At 37.7% G+C, this 27,093-nt stretch overlaps 1 protein-coding gene across 4 annotated transcripts; it reads right to left on the reverse strand.

The window, feature by feature from the left end:
* Positions 1–97: 97 nt before the first annotated feature.
* sfl (N-deacetylase and N-sulfotransferase sfl) lies at positions 98–25,719 on the reverse strand. 4 transcript variants are annotated; one of them, XM_045748337.2, is made up of 17 exons: positions 25,576–25,719; positions 23,125–23,718; positions 20,273–20,470; positions 19,826–20,078; positions 18,059–18,244; positions 16,829–17,032; positions 15,792–15,918; positions 14,660–14,797; positions 13,486–13,646; positions 13,043–13,171; positions 12,118–12,300; positions 11,664–11,884; positions 10,901–11,027; positions 9,558–9,709; positions 8,982–9,158; positions 6,367–6,487; positions 98–5,804 (listed from the first exon to the last, which is right to left on the reverse strand). In XM_045748337.2, the coding sequence occupies exons 2-17, from the start codon at positions 23,412–23,414 to the stop codon at positions 5,712–5,714; spliced, it is 2,760 nt and encodes a 919-aa protein (XP_045604293.1). In that variant the 5' UTR covers positions 23,415–23,718; positions 25,576–25,719; the 3' UTR covers positions 98–5,711. The 4 variants fall into 4 exon arrangements, with proteins under 4 accessions (XP_045604293.1, XP_045604291.1, XP_069191970.1 ...); XM_045748335.2 differs by having other exon boundaries at positions 20,273–20,488; XM_069335869.1 differs by having other exon boundaries at positions 23,125–23,662; positions 25,576–25,714.
* Positions 25,720–27,093: the final 1,374 nt, after the last annotated feature.

Raw genomic sequence — 27,093 nt, forward strand, 5'->3', positions numbered from 1 at the left:
CATAGAGTTGAGAGAAGCACAATTAATGGTTAGGCCTATAATCATCAACTACAGATACAAAGCAATAGCAGCAGCAAATGAATAAAAAATATAAGAATAGTGCACAACTAATTTATTAAATGTTATTCTACATTCATCATCAAAATTGCATTTCTCTTGGAAGATAATATTTTTAACTATTTTTTCCATGTACAGTACAGTATATTATAATGTCAGATTTCATAAAACAACCTTTTAAATAATCATATAAAGTTTTATTTTGAATTGAGATCAGACTACATCCCAGCCACAAATAGTGGTCGAGACGAACATAACCATTTCCTTCACTTGCCAATATAATGAGCTCACAAACTGTGTGCGCTTTAACAAAGTAAATGGGTCTTCTTGTTAAGGTTTAACACTGAACATGTTGTATAGCTTCATACACTAACAAAATGTGTTTCTGGTACAGTAATCTCTGTACTGTAATAATTGCACACTGAAATCACAAGACCATAATGAACCTATGAATGAATACCGAGGCTGTACGATGGCATCAAACCCATTCCTCCGAATTCATGGTCGCATCAGGTTCAATTCCGCCATACAACCTCAATATTTATTCATTAATAATTTATAGATTTATACATGAATATTTTAATTTCAAACTTAACATTGGTTAGTGAAACAAAATTTCACTGGAAGTATTGTCATTTATCACCTACAAGATACTATGCACACCAAATATAACTTGCAATTCCATCAAATATATCAAGAATGTTTTAAAGTGATTGCAAGCAACCATATAAAGATAGCAATTCCATATTTCTAAAAATCTTTCCTCAATCTACCAAGATCTTGCATCATCACTCACAACAGTTTGGTCAAACAAAAATCAATGAACTGTGCAAGCCTACTAAGAGATTTATTCAACCAACCAGATGCTAAAAATGTGTAATAAAAGCAATATGTGCTGCAATTAAGAGCCATACATTAAAACTTATTAAGTTATTTATTTGGAAAACTATTAGAGGTAGCACGTTTGATGTGGTGGTAGATATTAAATATGACCACTGCTTAAATTCTTTATAAATTAATAAAAGTAATAATGCAATATATACTGTATATGTGTGTGTGTGTGTGTGTGTACTCGCCTAATTGTGCTTGCGGGGGTTGAGCTCTGGCTCTTTGGTCCCGCCTCTCAAACGTCAATCAACAGGTGTACAGGTTCCTGAGCCTATTGGGCTCTATCATATCTACACTTGAAACTGTGTATGGAGTCAGCCTCCACCACATCACTTCCTAAAGCATTCCATTTGTCAACCACTCTGACACTAAAAAAGTTCTTTCTAATATCTCTGTGGCTCATCTGGGCCCTAGTTTCCACCTGTGTCCCCTAGTGCGTGTGCTCCTTGTGTTAAATAGCCTGTCTTTATCTACCCTATCGATTCCCTTGAGAATCTTTAATGTGGTGATCATGTCCCCCCCAACTCTTGTCTTCCAAGGAAGTGAGGTTTAATTCCCGTAGTCTCTCCTCGTAGCTTATACCTCTCATGTGTGTGTGTGTGTGTGTGTGTGTGTGTACTCACCTAGTTGTGCTTGCGGGGGTTAAGCTCTGGCTCTTTGGTCCCGCCTCTCAACTGTCAATCAACTGGTGTACAGATTCCTGAGGCTACTGGGCTCTATCATATCTACATTTGAAACTGTGTATGGAGTCAGCCTCCACCACATCACTGCCTAATGCATTCCATCTGTTAACTACTCTGATACTGAAAATGCTTTTGTATGTATATATTATATTATGTATGTGTGTTTGTTTTGGTTAAGGTAGAAACTTGCACATATAATAAGTTGACAAGATGAAAAAATAATTATAATCCCAAAAGAAAATAGGATGCAAGGTAAAATCCCATCCAAGAATATTGTTTAGTGGTACAGTATTATTATAAATACACTAAACCCACAGTTCCCACTTGGGCGCTCACAGGCGAGAACACAAACAAACCAAGGCCTACCTAAACTTAATACAAAAAAGCGTATAAAAAATATAGATGCAAGTTATTTAATAGACAATAAATAGTTTAAAAATTCAAGACAAGAAATATTTAAACGAAACTTTATATATTAAAAATACAACTTTAAATCTTCACCGGTGTCTTCACTTTAAACCAACCAAACACTGAAGACTCAGCCTGAAACATATCTCGAAGTTTCACTAATACTCGGGAATTTTACCCTATTTTTGGCCTGCTGCTTCGTTACAATAATGTTGTCAGATCTTGTGTGAAATTCAATGCATTAAAGAACATTTATGAGCATCATGCATTTGCAATGTTAATCAGAAGATGTGCTATTTTCTAAATAATATTGCCAGTCTATGTAATAAGTGGCATTATGCTTTATACTAATGCAATGTATTAATAAACCTTACCAATTTTAAGAAAAATATTTTAGGGAGCAGACAAAAGCTGAAATGATGAATTTGGCCTTCATTTACATAATGGAGATGAAGCACACATTACACCGGAATTAAGTCATTAGGAAATTTAAATTGTCACCAGGAATTTGAAATTAAAGCTGCATTCAGCATGGCTTCAAAAAAATTGAGATATCTTCCAGCATCAAGTGAGGCCATCTTTAAGTACCGGGTAATAATTTTTTTTAGTGTGTAATAGGGCCTGCACATGCCTGTGGCCATGTACTTTAAGTGCATACATGTATGTGCATTTATGTACATATATAAAATGTATGCACATTATTTACAAAAGTACATGAACCATTGTAAATATTTCCATTTTCAAAATGCAAGTTATGACCTAAATGATACTTTTTCTTGCATGAACATAAGTAAGATATCTTATATAGATGAATGACCCAGAATCTTGTAAATACCCATTTACAAATAATACAGTAGGCACCAGCTATTTATTTTAACTCATGAATTGTCTTATGAATGGGTACTGAATTTATACCACTGTATAATTAATTTACCTTCAGATGATCATATAATTTGTGGGGAAGGAGGAGGAGGTCAGAACAAGTCCAATGAATGCAGACTGCACTCAAGATGGGCCACATAAATCATGTTAAGCCACAATTAAGGGCACACTGCTTCATTATCTTTCATACACAGTTTTATGTATGCGAACATCCATGATACTATCTAAACATAAAAGTAACTGACATTGTCACTAGGAAATGGAAAATATTTAATATCATTTGTAAGGAGATAGCTACTCTCATCTTTCAAAAAGCTGCCAAACCTACCATATACACGGTGGTTTTAAATGTGATTTGAGATCTTAGCAGACATAAAGCCAAGCTAATAAAACGTAGAAAAAAAGATAATTACAATCCTATCCTGAGTACAACGAGGAAGCCCAATGATACCGAGATGACATAAGGTGCTTATTTGGATTAAGAAAAACTAGCAAAGAATTACCTTCTCAGGGGTCAAAGAAAGAACCAAGAGAATTCCTCGGAAATCATTTGACACGCACATCAAAGAAGTTTCTTGGCTTATAAAGCTAGGATTGGTAGATTCAAGCAAAGATCATTAGGATTTCAGGGGAAGCCCCTTGTTGTTCCCTGAAGGTATCTTGCCAAGATGGCACCCAACTATTAGATAACATCAGCTGCAGACTTATGCTTGGCCTACTTAGGGACTAGAGTCAGAGCAGGCGACAATTTGCCACCCAACCAGGAAAGCATCCAGAAAGTCAGTGAACCAATACAGACCACTGCTGGATCTAAAGGAACTGAAGACTCAAAACTGCCAAACGAACTCCTCCAATGTAAGGCAAATGGTCAAATCTCTTGAAATTAGCACAAGCTTGTTAGAACTAATTCCCTGCCAGAGTTCCAGGCCTCCCTCAGCCTTCCAAGTCAGCCTTCCTTCTCAGCCTGTTGCTGATGTTGACACCTCTGGTTATCCACTGTAGGGTTCTCAGGTCATCAGTCGAGTCCTACTGCTTCTAAGCTAAGTGCTAGCCATCCTGAGAAGTGCTAACTAGCTAGCCTGCAGGGGACCATTTGCTTTGGTATTGTTCTAAATTTGAACTCGCTTCATGTGTGTGTGTGCGTGTAATTACCTATGTGTAGTTACCTAAGTGTAGTTACAGGATGAGAGCTACGATCGTGGTGTCCCGTCTACCCAGCACTCTGTCATATAACGCTTTGAAGCTACCAAAGGTTTTGGCCTCCACCACCTTCTCACTTAACTTGTTCCAACCGTCTACCACTCTGTTTGCAATAGTGAATTTTCTTATATTTCTTCAGCATCTTTGTTTAGTTAGTTTCAATCTATGACCTCTTGTTCTTGAAGTTCCAGGTCTCAGAAGTGTGTATGTGTGTGTGCTTTCTGTCCGATTTGTGTTGTGTGAACCTGGCTTGTAGGGTGCTTGGAGCTGCATGTGATCAGGGTTAGCCTTCCCTGTGCACTCTAATGCTATCCCTGCACCAACAGTGGTGCAGGAGCACTACTGCTGGTTTGTGTGTTTGCTTCTTAAGAGGCCAGACCACCAAGGATGAGGCTTTACCATGAGTATATTAAGTTTTTTTTTAGCCCAATGTCTAGCTCTAAAGTTGGAGACAAAGGTTTCAGTTGGCTGGGGCACACTGGGGGTTGGCACAATTGTTTTACACAGCATAGTGAGTCAGCCTTCACAGCACCATTGATTAGGCTGTATTGGTCTACCTGTATAATTTTTGGCAAGCATCCTGTTCGAAAAGTCCTTTAAGCCCCGAGGATTTTTTGTGTGGCCTATGGATGTCCCCTCCAAACCCACTCATGCCTTGTGTTAGCTTTAGGGCTGTTCACTGTCTGTGCCATGGGGCAATGATAATTTTGCCTCTGTCATGCTGCCTATTGTGTCTGACATCTACGACCTCATGAGTCACAGATGTCACAATCTGTCAGCTTGTCTGCATTCATGGGAGGTCCAGAAACCAAACCTCATGGACTAATTAGGTGTCTACATATTTAAAACTGTAAATAAATTCAGAATAAATTTTTTCTTAAAAGTAAAATGTTAATGCCAATTTGTAAGTAAACTAGAAAAGTCTGCTACATGAGTGGCAGGAACATAAATCACTGCTCCCAAGTACATGTCATGACACTTCACTCTACCAACAGTTCTCGAGGCTGCCCACGACACCCGATAGTACAGTACACACTACATTCCTAGTGATTCCTTTGTTTATTGTAAGCTTATCTTGAAGCAAATGTAAATTTAATTTAACCATGTGAAGCAAGTCTAAAATATTTTATGTATATATACTGTATACATATATAATATATATATATATAGCTATGTACAACACGTATTTATTGGAGCCAATTGCCCGCCAAAGCAAGATGGCTATTCTTATAGTCCTCTCCATACATATATTTTATATATATTCAAAACTCTTTTAATATTCTAAAATAAAATTATTATTCTTATAAATTATATTAGACATGCTTATACCAGAGTCATCAATTTTATTTGCTAAAGATTCATAAAGATTTTATTTCTTAAAATGTTAATCTACACTAAAAATATAGCAATAAATAAGTGACTTTTGCTTGTAAGCCATTAAATCCCTCGTAACATTACGAGAGTTAATGACTAAATAACGAAACTACCATACACCTTCTTGGGTGAATATCATCCAAAAAGATGTACACTAAATAGAATTTGCTAAGCATAACTGTGCCTGGCAAGTTAGGTGCCCCCTACTTCTAGTGCTAACTATTGCAACTCATCTTCCAGCCAGCCAGGTACTGGGTAGTCGAGCCGGGTTAGAAGCTTCTCCAGAGCTATGTTGTATGGTTGGTAGTACTCCTGTTAAGTAAACATACATTACAGTTAGCACCGAAAAATTAATAACAAAAAATCTTTTGAAGCAATGTGATGACGAACTCGAGTACTGGGTCTACCAAGACGCACCCGTTCGGGACGACTAGGGACCAAAGCTCAGTTCTCCCACACTGCTCCAAAAGACTTACACACTGATAAATCATCTAACTGATTTCATTGAGAAAGAGCAACAATTAGAATTTAAAAGTATAAAAAAAAAAATGCACAGGACAATAAGCCAAAACAATTTTAACAGATGGATGTTGTAATGTTTATATTTTCACCCATAATAATTTGCTGATTAAATATTGATATTGAGTCAAGTCAGTATGTATAAAACTGCCTCATACTAACACACTTACTGACCATGTGATTTACAACACAACATAGATAGTCCACGTATTCTCTAAACTCTTCCTAAATATTTCTTACCTGAAGAAAATTTTGTAATGTGATTATAAAGTCAGAGAATAATATTCTATCTAGATGTATTTTGACAAAAAAAAATATGATGCAATGCATAAAGCTAACAAAAGCAACGCCTCACCTTTAGTAACTTAGCATCCGACTCGTTCATAGGGGCGTACACTCGACCCTTTCCTCTGCCCAAACACTTAGTCTTGTCTTCTTCTATCACCTGACAGAAGAAACCTTTCCTTTTGTCATACCTGTAAATACATTTTCCAAATATTGCCACATGCTTCCAATAACTTCTTAACCAAAAAGCTTAAAATTAAAATTCTACATCAATTATCTATCAAGAAGCTCAGCACAAAGGGAAGCCTGACTAATTTTAAAATGTACATTATATACCAGGGGAAATAACAGGCTTCAGTCAAGTCAGGCAACTGTTGTAATATCACACACAGATGACTACGAGCACCAAGGCTGTATACTCAAATATTCTTTATGCTATCTTCCTATGGGACAGTATATATTACAGATGATTATTATTTACAGCAATACTGCATTAATAAATCAGTATAAAACTAGACAAATCAATGCTCAAAGGCATTATGGTCATTGAGGCTATTGACATAGCTATCCACAGTCTCTTGACAGTATTGTATATGTATCTTATCTCCAACCCTTTCCCCTCCCCCATCTCCACCAATCAACCCAGCCATAATGCCACTTGATTTCATAATCCACTCTTCCTACATTCCCACCATCTCTACCATTTGTCTGTCTGTCTCTCTCCTCTGCCAGCTTAGGTTATAAATATACTTACCTAGATGTGCTTGCTTGATCAAACATTAGTTCCCAAGACCCACCTTTCTAGCTATTGGTTAATTATTGTAAAGAATCATTCCTCGTGTTTCTTGTTATATTTTCTTTTAAACTTGCTCATTAAATTTACCTCCACAATCATTCATTGTTGTTCATTCCATGAACGGCAAACTTACACCATGATCATTTTGACGCTCATTCCATGAGCGTCAAAATAACCAAGGTCATTCAAGTTACTATGTAAAACAAAGAATACTTGGTCTCACTACTTATAACATACAGCATCAATATTTCTCTAACCTTATCCCATATTCCAATGCTCTCTTTGCATTATCTTCACTGTTTTAACTGCACAGTCCATCTCTTTTACTAATCCTCTTTACTAATCATTCATATTTTAACCCATATGTCTCAATTATAATTCTATGTTATATTTGATATGCATTTTAGACTAACAAATAACTTTTAAGATGATGTTTTAAACAATTAAATATGTAAAAGGCCTGCACATTAATGAATACAAATCAACCAATCAATCAACACCATTATCCTTCACTATAATTCAATTATTGCAGCTCAACGTCTCAAAACAGGTGCCAATACAAATGCTGTACCAATGAACCCTTGCTTTTATCATTTAAAAAGCAATAATATTCTCAGAGCAAAATGGTAACTGCATTATCTCAGATTTTCTGGTTACTGTACTCACCCAACACCACATCCTGGCAGTATCACTTATATAACAACAAGCCAACATTTGCTTAAAAGATTTTCTAGGCTGGTTTTCATATACAAAAAGCAGGTGTCACTTGTTGGCACTAAGAAATAAGAATAAGTAAACAGTATGAGGATGGTGTCAACATGTATTCACTGAATAAAGAAAATCATGGAACAGAGAAGACATTACTCAATGTATGAAAAAAATGGAAAGTTTAATATTGGATGGTAATAAATTGTGTATCAGTAAATAGTGTACGAGTAACAGATGTCCAAACTAGCGTGACAAACACACCAATACAAAAATCTGTCTAATAATGTGCTTTCAGCAATGCTTTCGAGGAAGCCAAACATCAATGAATACTGTAAAGAAACGTCAATATGAGTGACTATATTTTTAAATGAAGTTTTACCTGTAAAGGTTTTATAAAATCTATCAGACGCATGAGGCAAGTGTTTAAAAATAAAATTAAAGGAAAAATGGAGGAGGGTTTCAGCAGGCGAGGTATACAAGGAATTATGCCTACCATGTCGATAATACTACCAATGCTTGTGTCTCACACAGCAACCTGAGACACCATCTCATTAAAATTCAGGGATGCTAAACTCAAAGAAAGTTTTTTTTAGAGAGACATTGTAGTGTCTGAAGCCATCAACCACTACAGCACAATCACATAGAAACCAACCTGTCTCCTCAAATAGTACACTACATTTTGGCATAAAATTCCCCAATGGACAAATAAAAGCATACAAAAAATCACAGCTCTTGAACATGAATGTTTTTTTATGCGTGGGTCGACTGGTAGGTTATGTTAGGTTCGAGTGTTTTAGTACATCATTTTCTGTTCATTATGGCAACTCGTGAGGATCAGCTGTAGAATGAAGGCAAACTCAGCATTGCTACTCTTCTTGCTAAATCAATTTTATACTTATCAACTGTAACACACAATCCCTATTGACTTACCTTCACCTCACTAGCCTCATCCCTTCCCTGGTTTTCAATATGTAAATACTAGCCCTAGCCCTATTACTAGCCCTTACATACTAGCCCTATTACATTTGATAAAGCCCTTACAAACATAAAATTGACAAATACAGTCAACTCTCATGTTGGTGTTTCTCTACATTGCTGTCAGCAGTTGTGCTCACTATAATCAATGTATGTAATATCATCAATCCTCTTGCAATGGGCCCAAAATAAATCTTGGTATATACCTTAAGTGTTCAGTATAGTTGTAAAATGGCTCAATATTGAGGAACTTTTGAAGATCATTCATGATGTAAATGGGATCATTTCTAAGCTCTTCTCCATCAATGATAGTCATTTGAGAGGCAGGGAAGAAGTCAAGCCATCTTTCTATGTGCTTAGCATACATTCCAGGAATTAAACATCTGCAAAGTATTAAATTCAAGAATCATCTTAAACAGTTTGATACAGATTGAAAAAATGTCCAATATTAACAAACATAAATTCTGGCTGCCAAAAATTGTACTGTTTGACCAGGTTCATTAAACAATTACAATATACATTTCATGTAAATAAGTTACCATCGAGTTATTTACTTTCTTATTTCACTACATTTACCTTTTCACTGATTACTTTCCAATTAGATCATAACAGTCAGAGCTGAACAAGCTCTATGAGAAAGCATTAGGAATTTCATGAAACATCAGTCAGGCCATACTGGTAATAGGACAAGGAAGAAAATTTCAACATAGACTGGGGACCACAGAAATTGCTTAGAAGCCAAGATGAAAACTATTCCAAGTAATATTCTTTCCTGTACTCACTTGTTGCGCAAGTTCCTGAGTTGTCTTGGCATTTTCTCTGTAGCTGTGATCACCTCATGAAAGTCATACTGTAGGGCTGTGAGATCATTGTGTGCTCGCATGTGGTGATACCAGGAATACGCTCGTTTGCTTGGAGGAATGATCGTTACCACCTCAAGAGTATAACATAAGATAGCATAATTAACAGAATAACTACCAAATGAACATCCTAACTATCTACACATAACTGGGAAGCAAGTAAAACTAATCATGAGCATGACTATTGGTTGATCACTGAGGGTTATTGAGGAAATATTTGTGCACGTTCCATTTGTCCCAAAATAAATAACTTAAAAAAATATTCTGAAACACAAACTCATATAAATAATACTATTTCAGCTAAATCTTTGTAAATACAATATTATATACTCAATATTTAAGCTACTGTATAACTTCCCTACATTAAGTGATACAGTATCTCAATTACTCTAAACTATTTACTAATGTAATATATTCTTCATTAAAGCAATACAGTGTATACTACATTTACCCAAATACAAAGGTAAAATCTTTTGTTTTTTTCCCTATAAAATTGCAAAATTGGAGGGTGCATCTTAATATAGAAAGTCAACATTACAAAAATTCTGTACACCAATTCTACTACCATCATGTATGTAGCAAGTACCTCCCTCTAAATGGTCACCACATCACAAGATGCCTTACCAACACAATGATCACATAATGCAAGGTAGAGAGAGGAAAGCCTTATTTGGATATTAATAACAAGCTTCATTTCCTCATTATTTGTCTATTTCTAATAACAAAAATAAGGCATGCATAGGGTAAAGGATCAGCGAGAGCCTGGTGGTACAGTCATGGGTGAACCCAGGCCCTGGTTCAGGAAGTAACCGAGGGCTCCTAGCTCACAAAAAATACTTAAGCATATGTGTCCAGGAACTGTGGTTCACATCTACAATGCATTTCTATCCAATAATTATGGCTAACTAGAATTTTCATAACAACAACTTGAAAGTTTTGCCTTCATTACTGTATATACCTTAATATACAGTATATATTGATACTTTAATATATGTTCTGACATTTATTAGCATAAAAGTTGTGGTTTATATTTGTGCCAAAATGGTACTATTTTGTATGACTTTTTGTCATACAAAAACACCTTCACCACCATTTCTTTGACGTCGATGGCAGCTACCTAGTCCTCGACCAGGAGGCCTGGTCGAGGACTGGGCCATGGGAACGTTGAACTCCGAAATCATCGCAAGGTAAAAGTACCCTACTGTCCTAGTATAGGATATATAATACAAAAGCAATACAAAAGTACAATAAGGTAAAAAACTCACCAACTTCACATTAGGCAGAAGAGCTTTAACCCTCTGTGGCACTGTATCTCCCTCAAAGTAAGTGGCGCTTTTCTCAAACAAGAACTTGCTGGAAGAATTGGCTGGAACTGGGAAGAACTTCATATACCTATATAAAACAAAACAGAATTCCTAATGAAAACCTAGATGTACTATGACTGTGCAATGAATAACCTCATACATTAAGAACGAATAACCTCCTTTTGTAAATATCACATTATTTTCTTTTAAATGCACATTTCAAAGTTATGACCTTATAATATGACTAAGACAGATACTGATATGACATCTTACGTTTGACAACAGGTGTCTATCAACCATTAAGTGCTTTGACATCACAAAGAAAATTTCTTTAAGAGGCTAAATAAATATGCAGCCTACTATATAATAAGATGAAACAATAGTCTAGGGTAATTGCAATACAAATGTATAAATTTACATTAATGTTTGCTACTATAATTCACTTCAGCAAATATTTATAACTGTAATGAATTTCCACATGGCAAATGACTGGGTAACATTGTCAAGTGAAGTGGTCTTCCCAACCCAGAAGGCTGAGGAATCCTCTAGCATGACACGGGTAGAGTTACACAAGAGGAAATGCTCTGTATAAAGTTAAAATATGCTACGAGTTACACACATTACTGACCTGTCCAATGGTAATTAATATAGCATATTCTTAAACACAGTTACTAACCCACTTCCCATTCTTGATATATCAAGATTTAAGGATTGCAAAACTCACCAATCAATGCCTTTATAATAATTCTTTCCATTAAAGAATTGAACTTCTTCAAAAGTTTCAGGAGATGGGTAGTTGGCCACAATAGCTGGATGCATAGCAAGAAAGGTGTAGAGGGCAGTTGTTCCAGTTTTCTGTGGACCAATGACCAAGAACTTGGGCAGCTGCTCACAGGTCTTTTCCTTGGCCCAAATCTCCAGATGTCGATGGTCTGCACAAGGATACTGTAATCGAAAATTAACTTAAATTCTGCTTAATTTTTGTAATGGCCATCCAAAATTTAAATTACTCAAACATAGATAAGTACCTATATGATATCATTTTTGTCGTTCACCACCCTGAGGCATTCATTAGATACACATCTACATAATTCCACATGAATCAGACATATGCTCTCTACACCTCTTATGAACCTTAGCTACATTGATGTAGATACAGCACTGAAGACCACACTTACCCCCCAAATTGGATCTCTCTCTTCTGGAAAGAGATGGAAATATTTTTCTCCAAGTTGAAGCGGTGGCACAGTGCGCATGTTGAGGTTTGTCCAACATTTTACAAACTTGATGACAGACTCGAATGTATAGAGGGCCAGCCGATCATTCCCATAGTTACTCAAATGAGTCATGAAGATGCTAACCTGCAATATGGGTTAAAGTTTTCAGTCCTAACCCTATTCAATTTCCTACTGATAATACACACACTAATACCAACATATTTCACCCAATACAATAAAGTCAAAATTGCAAAAAGGAAATATTGGGATTTTGTATCAAGGGAAACAAATGTTTTAATGTACAGTACTGTCTTTTAAACATCAAAGACTAAATATGATTCAATCACAGCCAATTGAAATACAGTATATCCTTAATTCATATGGACTGACCTCATAATATAAACATTATATATATTGCTAATGATAAAAATGCTCTTCCTCCCCTTTCCCCAGGTCCAACCACTTGGGCTGGACAGTGGAGTGACGGTTTCGCTTCATGCAGGTCGGCATTCAATCCACAACCGTCCAAATGGTTGGGCACCATTCCTTCCCCCTCGTCACATCCAAAATCCTTATCCTAACCAATGGAAGCATAGCAGTGCTTCCATTGTGTGTTAAACTAGCAGGATGTAATGTTAAGGATACCACATCACTGATACAATATTGACCAACTATTGGTAATTGTCCTCTCACAGCTAACAGTTATTAGACAGATTGCTATAAACTACAAGCAGCCACTTCCTAGTACCTCTACCTTCACACACACACACATCCATGTAATATCCATACTATACACACATGCCCACAAACTGGAATATTAAATTTCAATAGAAAAATAAACTATTGTACAAACTTGCAAAGCAGCAACTACAGTACCACCACTTACTGGACTGAACACAATAGTTTGGAAGAGCTCCCCGCCATGGATACTGGAGTCAAGTATGGCACGTCCTCCAGGGTACTTGTCTATAAATATTGTGTGTGTGAATAAGCCGCACGTTTGTCTTGGTAGCACCTAGTGACAAGAAATTGTTTTATTAGTTGTCTAATATGTGTATATTAACAGCCATGTGTACAATACACAGATTATGTAATGTCATTTCAAATGCTTTTGCCAGTTTTGGTGTTTGAGGAATTTAAAATACTGTACTGTACAGTATAGCAGTACATTTCCACCAAACATTTAAATACTTCATGTAAAAATATGTCATCACAATGTATATTAATATAAATCAAGTTAAAATAATAGTTGATTAGTATCAAAAATATAGTTTCAATATTGTTAAGATCATATGGGCCACATGCAAAAACGTATGCACACACACACACCATAATATTGCGGTGAATGAAACCCCTCCGAAGTCGAGCAGGATACAGGTGGGGATATTCTTCCGAGGACGTCACGCGCACATTCCATACTTTCTTCCACGTATCATATAATGGCTCATGGACAGGGTAAACACCAGAATGATGAGGGGCAACACCATATCCTAATGGGATATAATTGCCATGATATTATATACAAGACACTGTACTCGTCAACTTTTGGTTCATCTGGAAAGATATATTACATATTGTAAAATGGGGAACTGTTGAAAAGCCATTATGAATCTCCAGGCGAGCACAATAACAGTTAAACAGTTTACAACAGCAGAAATGTAAAAGTTCTTGGCTGAGGAGGAATACATTCAAATGTGTGTTGTATTATTAATGCATTTTCAAAAAACATTAAAGGATTTAACATTTATTTTTCATTAAATTTGGTATCAAAATACAAGGAACATCCAAAATTTGTCCCTCTTTATAACAAAACCATCAAAATCACTTAGTAAGTTTTCCTGTCAAAACAACTACTGTATCTAGAACCTGGATAAAAATAAAAATACAGATTACAGAGAAGGAATTGACAGGAACATGTTAAATATGGTTTTGAGGTTTGATTAAAAAAAAAGTTGGGCTTTTGGTGCATGTTCTGTAGTTTGATGCCAAATAACTATGAATAATGTTAAAAAAGTTCAGCAAATTATTTTCTTTTCTTTTAACCAAGATTGATCCAGATTTTGTAGAGCATTCGTTGAGAAATCCAGAATGATCATGATCACTCCAGCTGATCATAATTTATCACTACTGTACTTTTACCATCAGTAAAGTATTTATGTACCACTATTTCAAACCATCCTCTGAAAATATGGTACCTATAGCTACTAAGGATGAAATATACAAAATATGTACTGCTGTACAATAAAAAATTTTATGTTTTGTACATTTGGAATACTTCAAGGGCCATGCCAAGAAATGGAAAAACTAACTATAAACCAAACCTGACCTAATCTAGGTCGAAATAAGCAATTATAAGCCTTATATACACTATATTAGGCTTAATTTACAATAAATGTGCTATACTAGGTGTAGGAAATTATAAATTAAAACAACAAATCGTCAGTGATGATGCTTTTAGTAGCAGCAGGTTGGAATTTTTTATTTTTTTTTTTGCTCAACTCACCCGAATCAGTTGGAATGTTGTGGCTCTGAGCAAACTGCTTGTTCAGCTCCATCTGTTCCTCAAGGTCTTTCTGGGTGAGTAAGTGAGGTTGAGTATGGCCCCACATGTGACCAAACCACCAGAAATCATCTACATGTTCTGTGAAAAGACAAATGAGATATTATTGAACAAAAATTAAGTGTTGAATATAATGAAATGCCCTTCTCTGGGCAGCCTCAGTAGCTCTCCAGAACTTTGGTACTTCTGGTACCAAAGAAATATCCACAAACTACTATGCTTTCAGACTTGGGGAGGCTTACCAAACACCAGGATCTGAATCTGGTATGCACACAGGGAAAAGGAAAATGTGGAGACGAGACCAACTCGAAGCTGAATAAATCCATTCAAAAGTAACAGTGAACCAAAACAATTTATGTAAAGTATCTTCATCAAAGAGAAAAAAAGATGGAAGGAAGGGAAGTGATAGTTTGCCCAATGTCAACAAAATGTGTGTTAACACTTTCGCGTGTACTACGCGAAAGTGTACTACCCAAAGTGTACTACCAGGTGGCAATTCAGAAATAAGCTACAAAAATGTAAAGAAATATTAATTATGTCACCAAAACCCCAACAGGAACATTACACTAACTACTAAAGATATACAACTCTAAAGAAAATTATTCAGGTTAGTAAGGTCGTAAATTTTTTTGGTCGAAGAATTGGTCTGTCTAAAACAGTATCAATTCTCTTTAATACATGCATGTGCAGATATCCAACCTGAAGCTCTATATATCCTGTATTTAGGTATCACGAATTGCATAACAAAATTTAGGCCTATAGTCAAGTGCTGGAAGTCAAAGATTATTACAAATAGTTGGGTGCTATTTTATACCGCAGTGTGTGTAATGTAGCAGCCTCTGTTGTCTCATATGAACTTGTCACTAACTTTGAGTGTGTTCCTGTACCTGTTGTTAGCATTAGTGGCTTTACCTATACACTGTAGTTAACAATAGTGCTCTTATGAATGGTTTGTCCAACACACTTTGAACAACTTCATCAAGCTTCCTCTTGAATGTGTGCATTTGCAACTCTTTCTTCAAATTGATATATCCTCAAACTTTATTCATCTAAAACCTTCAGTCTTTACACTAACCTAATAGTGTCATGTCTCCAACATTTTCTTCAGGGTAACCATTCTGGTAATATTTGCCGCTGAACCCCAGGTTAAATTTCCAACCCGGCACCATCTCTTGAAGACGTTTTTGAGATTCCAGAAGAGCCTGCAAGAATCAAATGCACTTAGTATCCCTCTCTTTTTACAGCCTCCGAGGCATTATCATGCTTCAGCGAGATATGAACATGTGTCGACAACATTTACACCAAGATACACTCATTGTATCTCCTGCAGGGATGAAATTATATATACCAGAAAACTGTATTAGAATTTATAGCTTTCTGGCTTAATATTCCTAGTCATTACTGATAAAACTACCTCTGGTCAGATTTTTATTGACAGACAAAAAAATTATTACCCTTAAGAGTATCTGTACAGTATATATAAATACTTTTATATACGTACTGTGCTATTTTTATGGTTTTCTTATAAACATGTATCGGTTCTCAAATCTCACCAAATTCTCCAATATGTTGATTAGAATAATGGATCAAAATTGTGTTCATTCTAATAATTCCATGTATATCCTCAATACTGCTTCTAATGCGAATTCAATAAAATAATATTTAACACCAAAATATACATAAAATACACACACACACACACCTGTGTTAGTGTGTATGGCTAATGGCTAATTATTTTATTTGACAGCTTAAGTATATGATATAGACCCCCTTGACTATACCTAATTAATTTGGGACCAAGAGGACAAACGAAAAATTACATATTTCACTAAGTGCTCTGGAACATAAAAAGGAAAAAACAGAGCTGATAAACAATCCTACAAAAAGAATAATGAAACATGATTTTGCTGAATTTAACCATGTACAACAAACCAGTAATTAAATAAATTTGAAAGTCGCACAATTGTTCCATCGAGAGTCAAAGAGCAGGACACTCAGATAAATGATATTACGCTGCCAAATCTATACTTTTCACAAAATACCATTGCTTTGACAATGATTCTATGGCATTTTACTTGCCAGACAAGAAAGAGAAATTATTTAAATCCTTACCATCACATCATCTGCAGTCATACGTATCCCTTTCTTAGCCACAAAAATATCATCTATGTCGACTAGAACATAGCGGTCCAGAGATACAGAGATGCGTCCCATGCTGAGGTAGGATACTGCATCAAGGAATAGCAGCCGGTGTAGCCAGAACTCCAAGTTGCTCCCAAATAAAACCCGAGAAATTCCATCAAAATCCCCTTTGTCCTATAAGAAAATATTAATAAAAGTAACAAAAAATTATAACAAAATAACTTATCATAAAAGTAGAAGAGAAATTGAACTTATGAAAATAGTGGAGGCATTAACCACCACCACCTCATACCACCACCTCTTGCCCCTCTCTCCTAAACCCTTAATGACTAGAGCACGCTTCTAGATCCTATTTTTTTAAAGTACCATATTTTTCCAAAAGAAAATCAATTTTAATATACCCTGGAGTACACTCTAAAGTAAATTATATCTAACATGCTAACATTTATGATAACACCAATTATATATACTTATATACAATATGCAATAAACAATTTGCCAACATTCTTCTCTTTTTCAAGCTCTCATTCTCTCCTAATGCTGACAGATCTTTTACTATCATTCTCTTGAAACCCACTTTCCATCAACCCTGTTCTCAGCCTCCAGCCTTCTTTTCACCCTTTTATCTTGCTTTAGGACATTAATAATTGCTAGATATGATTTGATTGCATTTGGGTGATTAAGAAATGCATCCCTGATTTCCTATCTATTGAAAGAGTAGCCTTTTAAAATCTTCTGCTGATACTTCAGACGCTTCAAGAAATATTTTGAACACTAAACTCATGCCAAACTATTACACTAGTTTGCACTAAAAACAGAAATGTGTGGGAAGAATGACGACTGCCTCAATAAGCAAATAAGGAGAGAAACTACATGCAAAAAATATAGCAGGGCCAGAGGGAAATAGTCAAAGCATTGCAAAAAGAAAGTAGAGGAGGAGCAAATAGACCAGAATACCAAGTGGTCTTGAGCCATTAGTGCAGAACGATGCATTCTACAGTTTAGGTAAGCTATCATCAACATATACAATCTAACAAGCACTGAACACTAAAAAAACAGCCCAACTCTTCTATAACAAAACCCAAAAATTAGTGCTTACAAATATGAAAATACTGTGTTAAAGTCTATCTGTACTTCAGTTAACAGAAGACGAAGCACTGTTTAATATTACACATGAGAATACAAGAGCATTACACTAACAAGAATGACAGGGATCAACTTTTCTTCAGAAAAGTGAGGAACACTCGAGTAACCCCACTCTAATGGCACATAGGTGGTATCATCTAGTGTGAACACAGTCCAGTCTGTTCCTGGCACGTTGTCTGTAATGGTTCCCCCAGCTCTGGTCAGCTGTAGAACTGGGTTTTCATTGTTAAGGCTGATATTCTGCAAAACAATGATGAAATTTGAGATACAGTATTATGTCCCCAAAAGAAATACAGTATTGTTATTAACTTGTAAGTGAATAATGACTACTTTGATGACTTGCACAAGGCTGATTCATAGTCTTATCAGTGTCTCAATTTTTCTTGTGATAAAATATAGTAAAGATGTATGTAATATGCATAATAATACATATGAAAGCACTAAGAAACTTAGAAAAAATATCAGGCTTTTAAGTGCATAACAAAACTTTGAGCAAGACACTTGAATATTTCCTAAGGCCAATCACTAAATGTTCCATTGAATAGGATCAGGATAGTCAGGGCAGGGTAGCATTTAACACTGGTGTAACAGTTCTTGTGAACCAGCCGTGCCATATCATACTCAGCAGGTGTAGAGCCCCTTCTGTTGCTCCCCCTCCCCTAGCAATGTGCATAGCAAATGCCCATACTGTGCCTTGCCTATGGTCATATCACCCATGCTGGTTCAGCTGATTTCCCCCCTCATATACATGAGCCCACCCATCTTTTGTTAGATTGATCAGAATAGGTAGTTAACATGCCTGCAACAACCATTCCTATACACATAAGAAGCCCTATACACACAAGTTAATTGGTACTTCCTCTGTTCTGTAAATACACCAGAGATTTATGTTGCTAGGCATCATAGTCATCTTTGACTCCGAAGGATGAACATTATGTTGCTAGGCGAATAAAAAAAACTGTAGTCTATAGCTATCCTACATACATGACATGTAACCTTTGTGACAGAGGCACTGTTGATACTTAACTAAATCAAGAATCATTTGCCTCAGAGAAATCTCTCTTCATAGCCAAAAACCAAAACTGAACTCAAAAGGAGTCCTAGCAATCACTTTTTTCCAACACCTATGAAAATAAGCATGGTTATGGGAGAAGGATGGCTGCCCGTGAATAACCCTTACAAGTCTCCAGTCATTATCTGTGATTACCTCCTGCGCTCCAAATCCCCCCATGCAATTTTTTCACATTTGATTTGTGAACTTTTTTTTTGTCATGCATACCATCATGTAAGGCTTAAATAACTGAGCTGTGTAAAGGTTAAGAAGGAACCTGGGAAATGATGCCTGACCCAAAGCCACTATGTGATGCCCTGGAATATCAAACCCAAACATGCAAAGCCGGGAAGAATGAGATTGAGGGCTTGAGACTGCAGACCTGATATCAGTGAGGATGCTTCCATCTGGTGACAGCTGGAGATAGTAGCAAGATGGGCAACTAACAATTTGATGAGAGCACTACTTAGTTCCAATAATGCCAAGTATTGGAACCAAGTATTGGAACATTCAGTGCAGTAGAAAGGCACGGAATGTGAGTAAACTTTCTGTAGCCATTCTGGGCTGTGCTAAACATTTTCATTGCCTCCCTAGCACTTAGTATGAAGTGATAAGAATGTTGAAAAGATACCTGATGCACTGGTGCAGAATGTAACCCCTACCCAGACAATAATGATCTTGTATAACAGGACATTAAGTGAGTTGTGCCTTAGGGAGCATCTAACTGGAATATCTCTGAAAAACATTTATACAAATACAATCCCACAAACCTCTAATGCCATATTAGTATGTACATAAAGTGGAAAGCCCCTTAGCTTAGCTCCAACTTGAGTGTCTTCATGTGATGGCATAAAGCCTATCAATCCAACATTGTAATCACGCAGATATTTGTCCAAGAGTTCCCGGTTCCAAGGGTCAATTTGGAGGTAACGTTCAAAGTTTTCAAATATAATTGTACCATATTTGCCTCTCGACAGATTTGTGAGTACAGGTAGAGATTTGCCCAAAACTTCCATTTTGTACCTTGAAAAATAGAATGCATAATAAAGTTTAGCATCCATAATAGGAGACCAGATGATCAGTAGATATAAAAATGCAATTGTAGCCATAAACAATCAAACACTGCTAATTGACAATGTTATCTCAAATCATCAGGTGACATTGGTGAAAAGAAAAACTAATTAGAGAATAATTTACTATACTTATACAATACTCACTTGATTCTATTTGCAACAAGAATATTTGTGATGGCTTTCCCAGTTTTTGAGTACTGTGTCTCTGTAAATAATAACACCTTGGGGTCTTCACGCAATCTATTCTCAATGGTCTTTGGAGGAATGCGAAGATGAGGGAGAGTAGTGTTGACCAAGTTGTTGCACCGAAACAGTGACTCTGGTGGGCGGCCACGTACCAGGCTGGAACACAAAACAAAGCTGCTGCCACGTCAGTCATCAACTACATATACTTGCTAAATAAACAGGTTATATATGAGGAAGAACTACTGCAAAGTGTTAAGCTACAAGAACATTATTAGCCTCAATTAAGAATTTCAGAAGTTTGTCTGCATTGCAAAACAAAGGTATATTATTTTATGCAAGCTCTAGAGCTGAATTTAGTAAAAGTAGTCATACTTAAAATGTGCCATTTGGAACAGCAATCCAAGAACAAAATGTCTTCACAAAATGGTAAGAGAAATTGAATTGTGGAGAATCTATCTACAGTATGTATTTAATGACTTTTTTTAATACTAATGGGTACAGTAGCAGAAGCTGAAGTTTAACTGGCTTCCAGCTCTCCCTCCCATATCTCTTTCTGAAGCCTTATCATACATGATTCTCCATAAGATGATCTGCTAATCAATATATTGTACATTTAAATCCCCCATCACTACTGAGTGCTCAGGGGCAAGTAGAGTGAAAGAGCAGTGTCCACATCATTCCACCCAACCCAGGATTTAAATCGAAAACCTCTGCAAACTTGCTTCATAAGCAAGGGGTCCAAAGTTCAATTCAAGGACAAAGTGAAATGATCTGAGAACCATTCCTTCAATATGGTCACTTCTGAACATCTTGCAGTAATTGGGGATTTGGACGAGAATCAACTGGCAGATTACGTTGCGAGGAAAACATATCGAGGCTTTAAAATGAGTTGTGACAGGAAGAACTTTTAGCTTGAAAATAATAGGTAAAGAGACTTTACTTCTTGCTCCTACACTCTTCAGTGTAAAAAAAAAAATTCAGGCACTGAAGGAAGTATAAATTAAATGCCAAAATATGCACACAAATATGACATACTGTATAAAGAAAGAAAAATAATGAAAAATGGTATTGAAGAGAATGTACAGGTGATGAAAGAGTGAAATAACACAGGGAGTACTGTATATAAAAAATTCAAGGATCTATCAATGGGAAACAAGAGTACATAGTCCTGTGTGTTTTCACCACCCAAGGCCAACAGGTATATTTTATAACAATAGAAAATTGTCTGTAGAAACAAAGCCTAAGTTATGCAATGCAAACAAACATGAAGAGGAAATAATTATGAATCAAAGAAGAGCAAGTTAGAAATAATTATATAAGAGCAGATGTTAGTTCCAAATACAGTATATAACAATTGAGAACAGATGTTAATAAGGCAGTGAATCCAATAAATTTAGCAAAGATGATATCTAGTAAGTATTTCTGCCCACATAATTTGAAAGGTATAGGCCACATTAGACAAAAGAACCATCAAGAGTGTTCCAGCCTTAAACAGAGGAAACTTTGTACTGAGAATTTTGAATAAATTCATTGACATTTGAGAAATTGCTAAACATGAATGGTGCACATATATACAAATAGAAAATCACAAACATGCAGATACACACAAACACGCATGCATGCACAAAATGCACAAAAACAGGGCATTTATATGCAGGTTTAACCAGAATTGATAATTACTGTATGTACAGTTTGTGTGTAAACAACCTGCAACAATCAGGTGATACTATGGGTAATTATACATCTAATTTACTTCAGACTTCCTCAGTTATAGGCTTACAATTATTTTATTATGAATAAGTAAGAAATTTTAGAATATAGAGACAAGAATGTCAACCAAACATTTAAACAGTAAACATGACAACCTACATTCAAAACACCCGACAAGCATGACAACCCATGTTCAAAATTGTCCCACACACACATCATAACCACCCATTCAAAATAACCTGCAAGCAAAGGAAGCTACTATTTGCCAATACTTTTATTTAAAGCCAACATGCTTAAAAGGAATAAGGTAAACACAAGCAGTTATATTGTAAATACATACAATTTCAGCCACTCTAGACTAAAGAGCTGATTTATGAAAACTACCATTTCAGTATTCCTTAACTTGCAATCTACGAATGATTTGCTGTAAAGAATAAAAACATTACAAAAACTCCAAAACAATAACAGCGAGACTACTGATGTGGTATTTTGAACTACCATAACTACAATGGAGTACTTTTAACTACTGTACTAAAAATACAATGTGCATGAGGATAAAAAATTAAATATATTTCCCTAAAGATAAATCAGGGTTTCATAACTAGTGATTCAGGACACTTCATCACAGAAGCTAAAATATATTGTAGTTAAACATGTTGCATTATAAGGAATAATCTTCGTACGCATTATCAATGACGGGCAAATCATTGTTGCTATAAACAAAAACACTTATAAATTAAACTTATTTAGAAACCTTTTTATGTAAAATAGGTACAATTCACAATACTTGAGAATACCATTACAGTATCTTGAATATATTATGTTCAAGAGCAGTCTAAACATTGATAAATTGTTCAAATTTTTATGGTGATATTCCCATACACATTTTATGCCATTAGTCACAAGTTTATCTACAATTAAATACAGTAATAACTTTCACAGCCCTACTCTATGATGCCTGTAAGTTATACTATTGATTCATGCACAAAACAGCATTCTAAATACAGCACTACATAATTGTTTCTTCAATTCTAACTAAAATGTTAAACAAAACAACTCGAGCTCAAAAAAGGTAATACTGTAGCTGCTTCTCTGCTTACCTCATCAATGAGCGATGAGATGATTCACCAAGTGAATAAATCACCACCACAATGATGATAATCGCTGCACCAAGTATATATCGGCGCCAAGAAGTTTTCCTCGAGCCTGCAAAACACAGTGTAGCTCTGTGCCACAGTCGCCAGGGACGGCATATGAGTGGCAAGTTCCTGCTGCTGTGAGAAGTAAGGTGGCCAGTAGGAGATCCTTCCCAGGTTCTCTCACCCCACACATAGCTGTCCACAGCACTGGCAATCAGAAGGCTCTGTTCACTCTCCATGTTCTCTTGCATCTATCAAAGTTCCAGTACTGTCTAGCTACCTTGTGTAACCACATATGAAAAATATTAAGTTATCACTTCACCTAACATTAAAATACAAATTACAGAAGATGACTGGATAGGTCCTCCAAATTATTTGTTTCCAAGTATGGTGCTCCATCTTCAGACATAGAGCACTTCGAGCTTCAGCCATACATAGCCACCTCACATACAACACCAGGCTCAGTTGCTTGCACATTGGCACCGACCCATTCACAAATCTTTAAAAAAAAAAAAAAAAAAAAAAAAAAAAAAATTATTTTGATTCCGTTGGAACCTGTAAAGAAATTGAGAGAAAGTATTATTATATTATCATTTAAGTCTTTTGTACGTTCATAATTACTGTATATTTTCACACATCTCTGCCTACTTTTCTAACGAGTACTTGCCTAACATTGTGGAAATTTGAATTATCAACACTGGGCTTGTCATCTGAATATTACTTAAAACATGATAGCGTATTATTGAAAAGTATAAATTTAAATTGAAAGCTGTAAGTGGTACTTTTAGCATTAAATTGCAGTAACAACTTTAGAAGTACAGGTACAGTGATACCTTCATTTTCAAATTGAATCCGTTCCCAGATGGGTCGTAAGCCGAAAATTTGCACCCGAAACAAATTTTCCCATAAGAAATAATGTAAATTGAATTAATCTGTTCCACTTTGAAAAATATTAACTTCAAAATACATTTCATACATAATACACACATTTCTTACTATAGTATGTGCAAGTTATAGCTTAGCTTTATTGATGACTTATTGGCAAATGGAAGACGGTGACGAGAAGGAGAGGGTCGGGGGAGGAGGAGAGGTGTTAGTGATTGGAAGGGGAGCCCCTTCCCATTATAACATCAGGCAGTGATGACTTCTCTGGGGTACTCTCTCTATGTTTTGCAGGCATACCACTAGGACCTGATTGTGGCTCACTGCTTGCTTGTCTTACTAAGAATCTGTCTAAAGACACTTGTTTTTTAGGTTCGGATCAGTTAGATTCTGCCAGGTTCAGTTGGGTTCGGTCGGCTAAGGTTCGCTTGGGCAAGGTTTGCTTGGGTAAGGTTTGCTTGGGTAAGGTCTGCTTGGGTAGATTTTAAAATCTGCCAGCAAACCATCTTATATACGACATGACTTGTATTCAATTTGCCTTGCCATGTGATGAGGCTTCCCTGAGGTCTCCTGTCATCTTCATTACTTCACACTTGTTATCAAACAGCCATTTGTCTGCCCACTCTTGCAACTTAACAAACTCACCCTAAACCACTTTGTCATTCCTCATTAGTGTTGTGCCATCTGCAAACATTAACATGTGTTCATTCACCTAAATTGGCAACAACACTGAGCCTATGAACACGCTGTCATCAGATCCACACTGGTGTCACACCCTCCCTGGCGTCACACCCTCCCTGGCGTCACACCCTCCCTGGCGTCACACCCTCCCTGGCGTCACACCCTCCTTGGTGTCACCCCCTCCCTGGCGTCCCACCCTCCCTGGCGTCACCCCTTCCCTGGCGTCACACCCTCCCTGGCGTCACACCCTTCCTAGTGTCACACCCCTCCTGGCATCACACACCCCCTGGCATCACACATCCCCTGGCGTCACACCCTCCCTGGCGTCACCCCTCCTGGCGTCACACCTCCTGGCGTCACACCCTCCATGGTGTCACCCTCCCTGGCGTCACACCTTCCCCAGCGTCACACACCCCCTGGCGTCACACATCCCCTGGCGTCACACACCCCCCTAGTGTCACCCTCCCTGGCGTCACACCCCCCCCCCTGGCGTCACCCTCCCTGGCGTCACATCCTCCCTGGCGTCACATCCTCCCTGGCGTCACACCCCACTGGCGTCACACCCCCCCCCCCCCTGGCGTCACACCCTTAATGGCATACGGCCCTCTCCGTGTGTCAAACTTGGCAATGTATGGGGTCACTACAGGTACCCAGCCCCCCCCCCATCATCACCCAGGCCAGAAGCCATGACCCCCGGGTCAATATCCTCCACCATGACCTCCAAGCCATCACCCCCAAGTGTGACCCCCCCAGGGGTCAGGTGTTTGCCCCGCGGGAGAAGTGGGGGTTATGCCATGTTCCTCTGGGTCATTATATCTCCTACCTGACCTCTGACCCCCCGATACTCACTCCTGCTAAGGTCATGGCCCCTAAATGACCTCACTTCAAGGCCGTGGAATCATGAATCTCTCACAAGACACGTCAGAGGGCCTAGTGAGGGTCAGCTGCAGCAGCCGCCTCCTCAGGACTGTGGGCACCAACAACAAATATGGCCTCACACGGGTCGCCATGTTTGTGCCACGACTGGCGCCAAATTTAAAAATTAAATTGGTTTGAATTTGTTATTTGATTTTATTTGTATTGTATTAGATGCATTCTATATATAATTCGTTTTCTAGACTTATTTGGGTGATGCTGTCGCAAAGTGCTCCATTATTTTTGTTCCCCTTTTTTCTTTATCTATTATTTTACATGAGATGACAGAGACTGATCTATAATTTAGTGATTTGAGTCAGTTCCCTTTTCTTGAATATCTAAACTACATATTGGCCTTTTACTAGATTTCCAGGAGTTCAGTCTATAGTGATATGTTGAAAACTAATTACACTGCAGTTGGTAACAAAATCTCCACAACCTCCTTCAATAACAACATATTACACACCTTTAATGTATTTTAATTTTACTTATTCTTTAATTACTTCTATTTTGTCTAGTGCTACTTCTGGCCAACTGTTATCTGCTCTCTTTGGACATCAATCTGGTTCTAGACTGTAAAAATAGGCTAAAGGTGTGAGGACTCCCAGTTATTTATTGAGTATATGCAATTATTTTAGCATATTACAATGATATGCTTATAGCTCCTCCGCCTGGGAGCCGCTGGATCACGTTCTGTTTCGTGATTTTGGATATGACACTGATGTTTGGCATTCCTATTCAACGGTCCGGATTTGTTACGACGCCTGGCGCACATATCGCCTTGAATCACAGGATTCTTGGTAGATTTTGAACGTTTTCTGGCTGGTTCTCCCGGCAGGGTGACTGTGTCCGGCTTGGCTTGGCTGAGAGGTGACGGTGTCCGGCGCCGGCTTGGCTGAGAGGTGACGGTGTCCGGCGCCGGCTTGGTTGAGAGGTGACGGTGTCCGGCGCCGGCTTGGCTGAGAGGTGACGGTGTCCGGCGCCGGCTTGGCTGAGAGGTGACGGTGTCCGGCGCCGGCTTGGTTGAGAGGTGACGGTGTCCGGCGCCGGCTTGGTTGAGAGGTGACGGTGTCCGGCGCCGGCTTGGCTGAGAGGTGACGGTGTCCGGCGCCGGCTTGGCTGAGAGGTGACGGTGTCCGGCGCCGGCTTGGTTGAGAGGTGACGGTGTCCGGCGCCGGCTTGGCTGAGAGGTGACGGTGTCCGGCGCCGGCTTGGTTGAGAGGTGACGGTGTCCGGCGCCGGGTTGGCTGAGAGGTGACGGTGTCCGGCGCCGGCTTGGTTGAGAGGTGACGGTGTCCGGCGCCGGCTTGGTTGAGAGGTGACGGTGTCCGGCGCCGGCTTGGTTGAGAGGTGACGGTGTCCGGCGCCGGCATGGTTGAGAGGTGACGGTGTCCGGCGCCGGCTTGGCTGAGAGGTGACGGTGTCCGGCTTGGCTTGGCTGAGAGGTGACGG

Source organism: Procambarus clarkii, chromosome 34 (genome assembly GCF_040958095.1).
Source record: "Procambarus clarkii isolate CNS0578487 chromosome 34, FALCON_Pclarkii_2.0, whole genome shotgun sequence".
In the NCBI taxonomy this organism is placed as follows: Eukaryota; Metazoa; Arthropoda; class Malacostraca; order Decapoda; family Cambaridae; genus Procambarus; species Procambarus clarkii.

Bases quoted from the DNA above. Each gene is read 5' to 3' on its own strand.
- sfl (XM_045748335.2), bottom strand. From the start codon at position 23,414: ATGCAAGAGAACATGGAGAGTGAACAGAGCCTTCTGATTGCCAGTGCT. The intron at 9,710-10,900 runs GTGAGTTTTTTA...TATACTCTTGAG, and splicing joins TTCTGCCTAATGTGAAGTTG to GTGGTAACGATCATTCCTCC. The intron at 5,805-6,366 runs GTGAGGCGTTGC...TTTACTTAACAG, and splicing joins CGGATGCTAAGTTACTAAAG to GAGTACTACCAACCATACAA.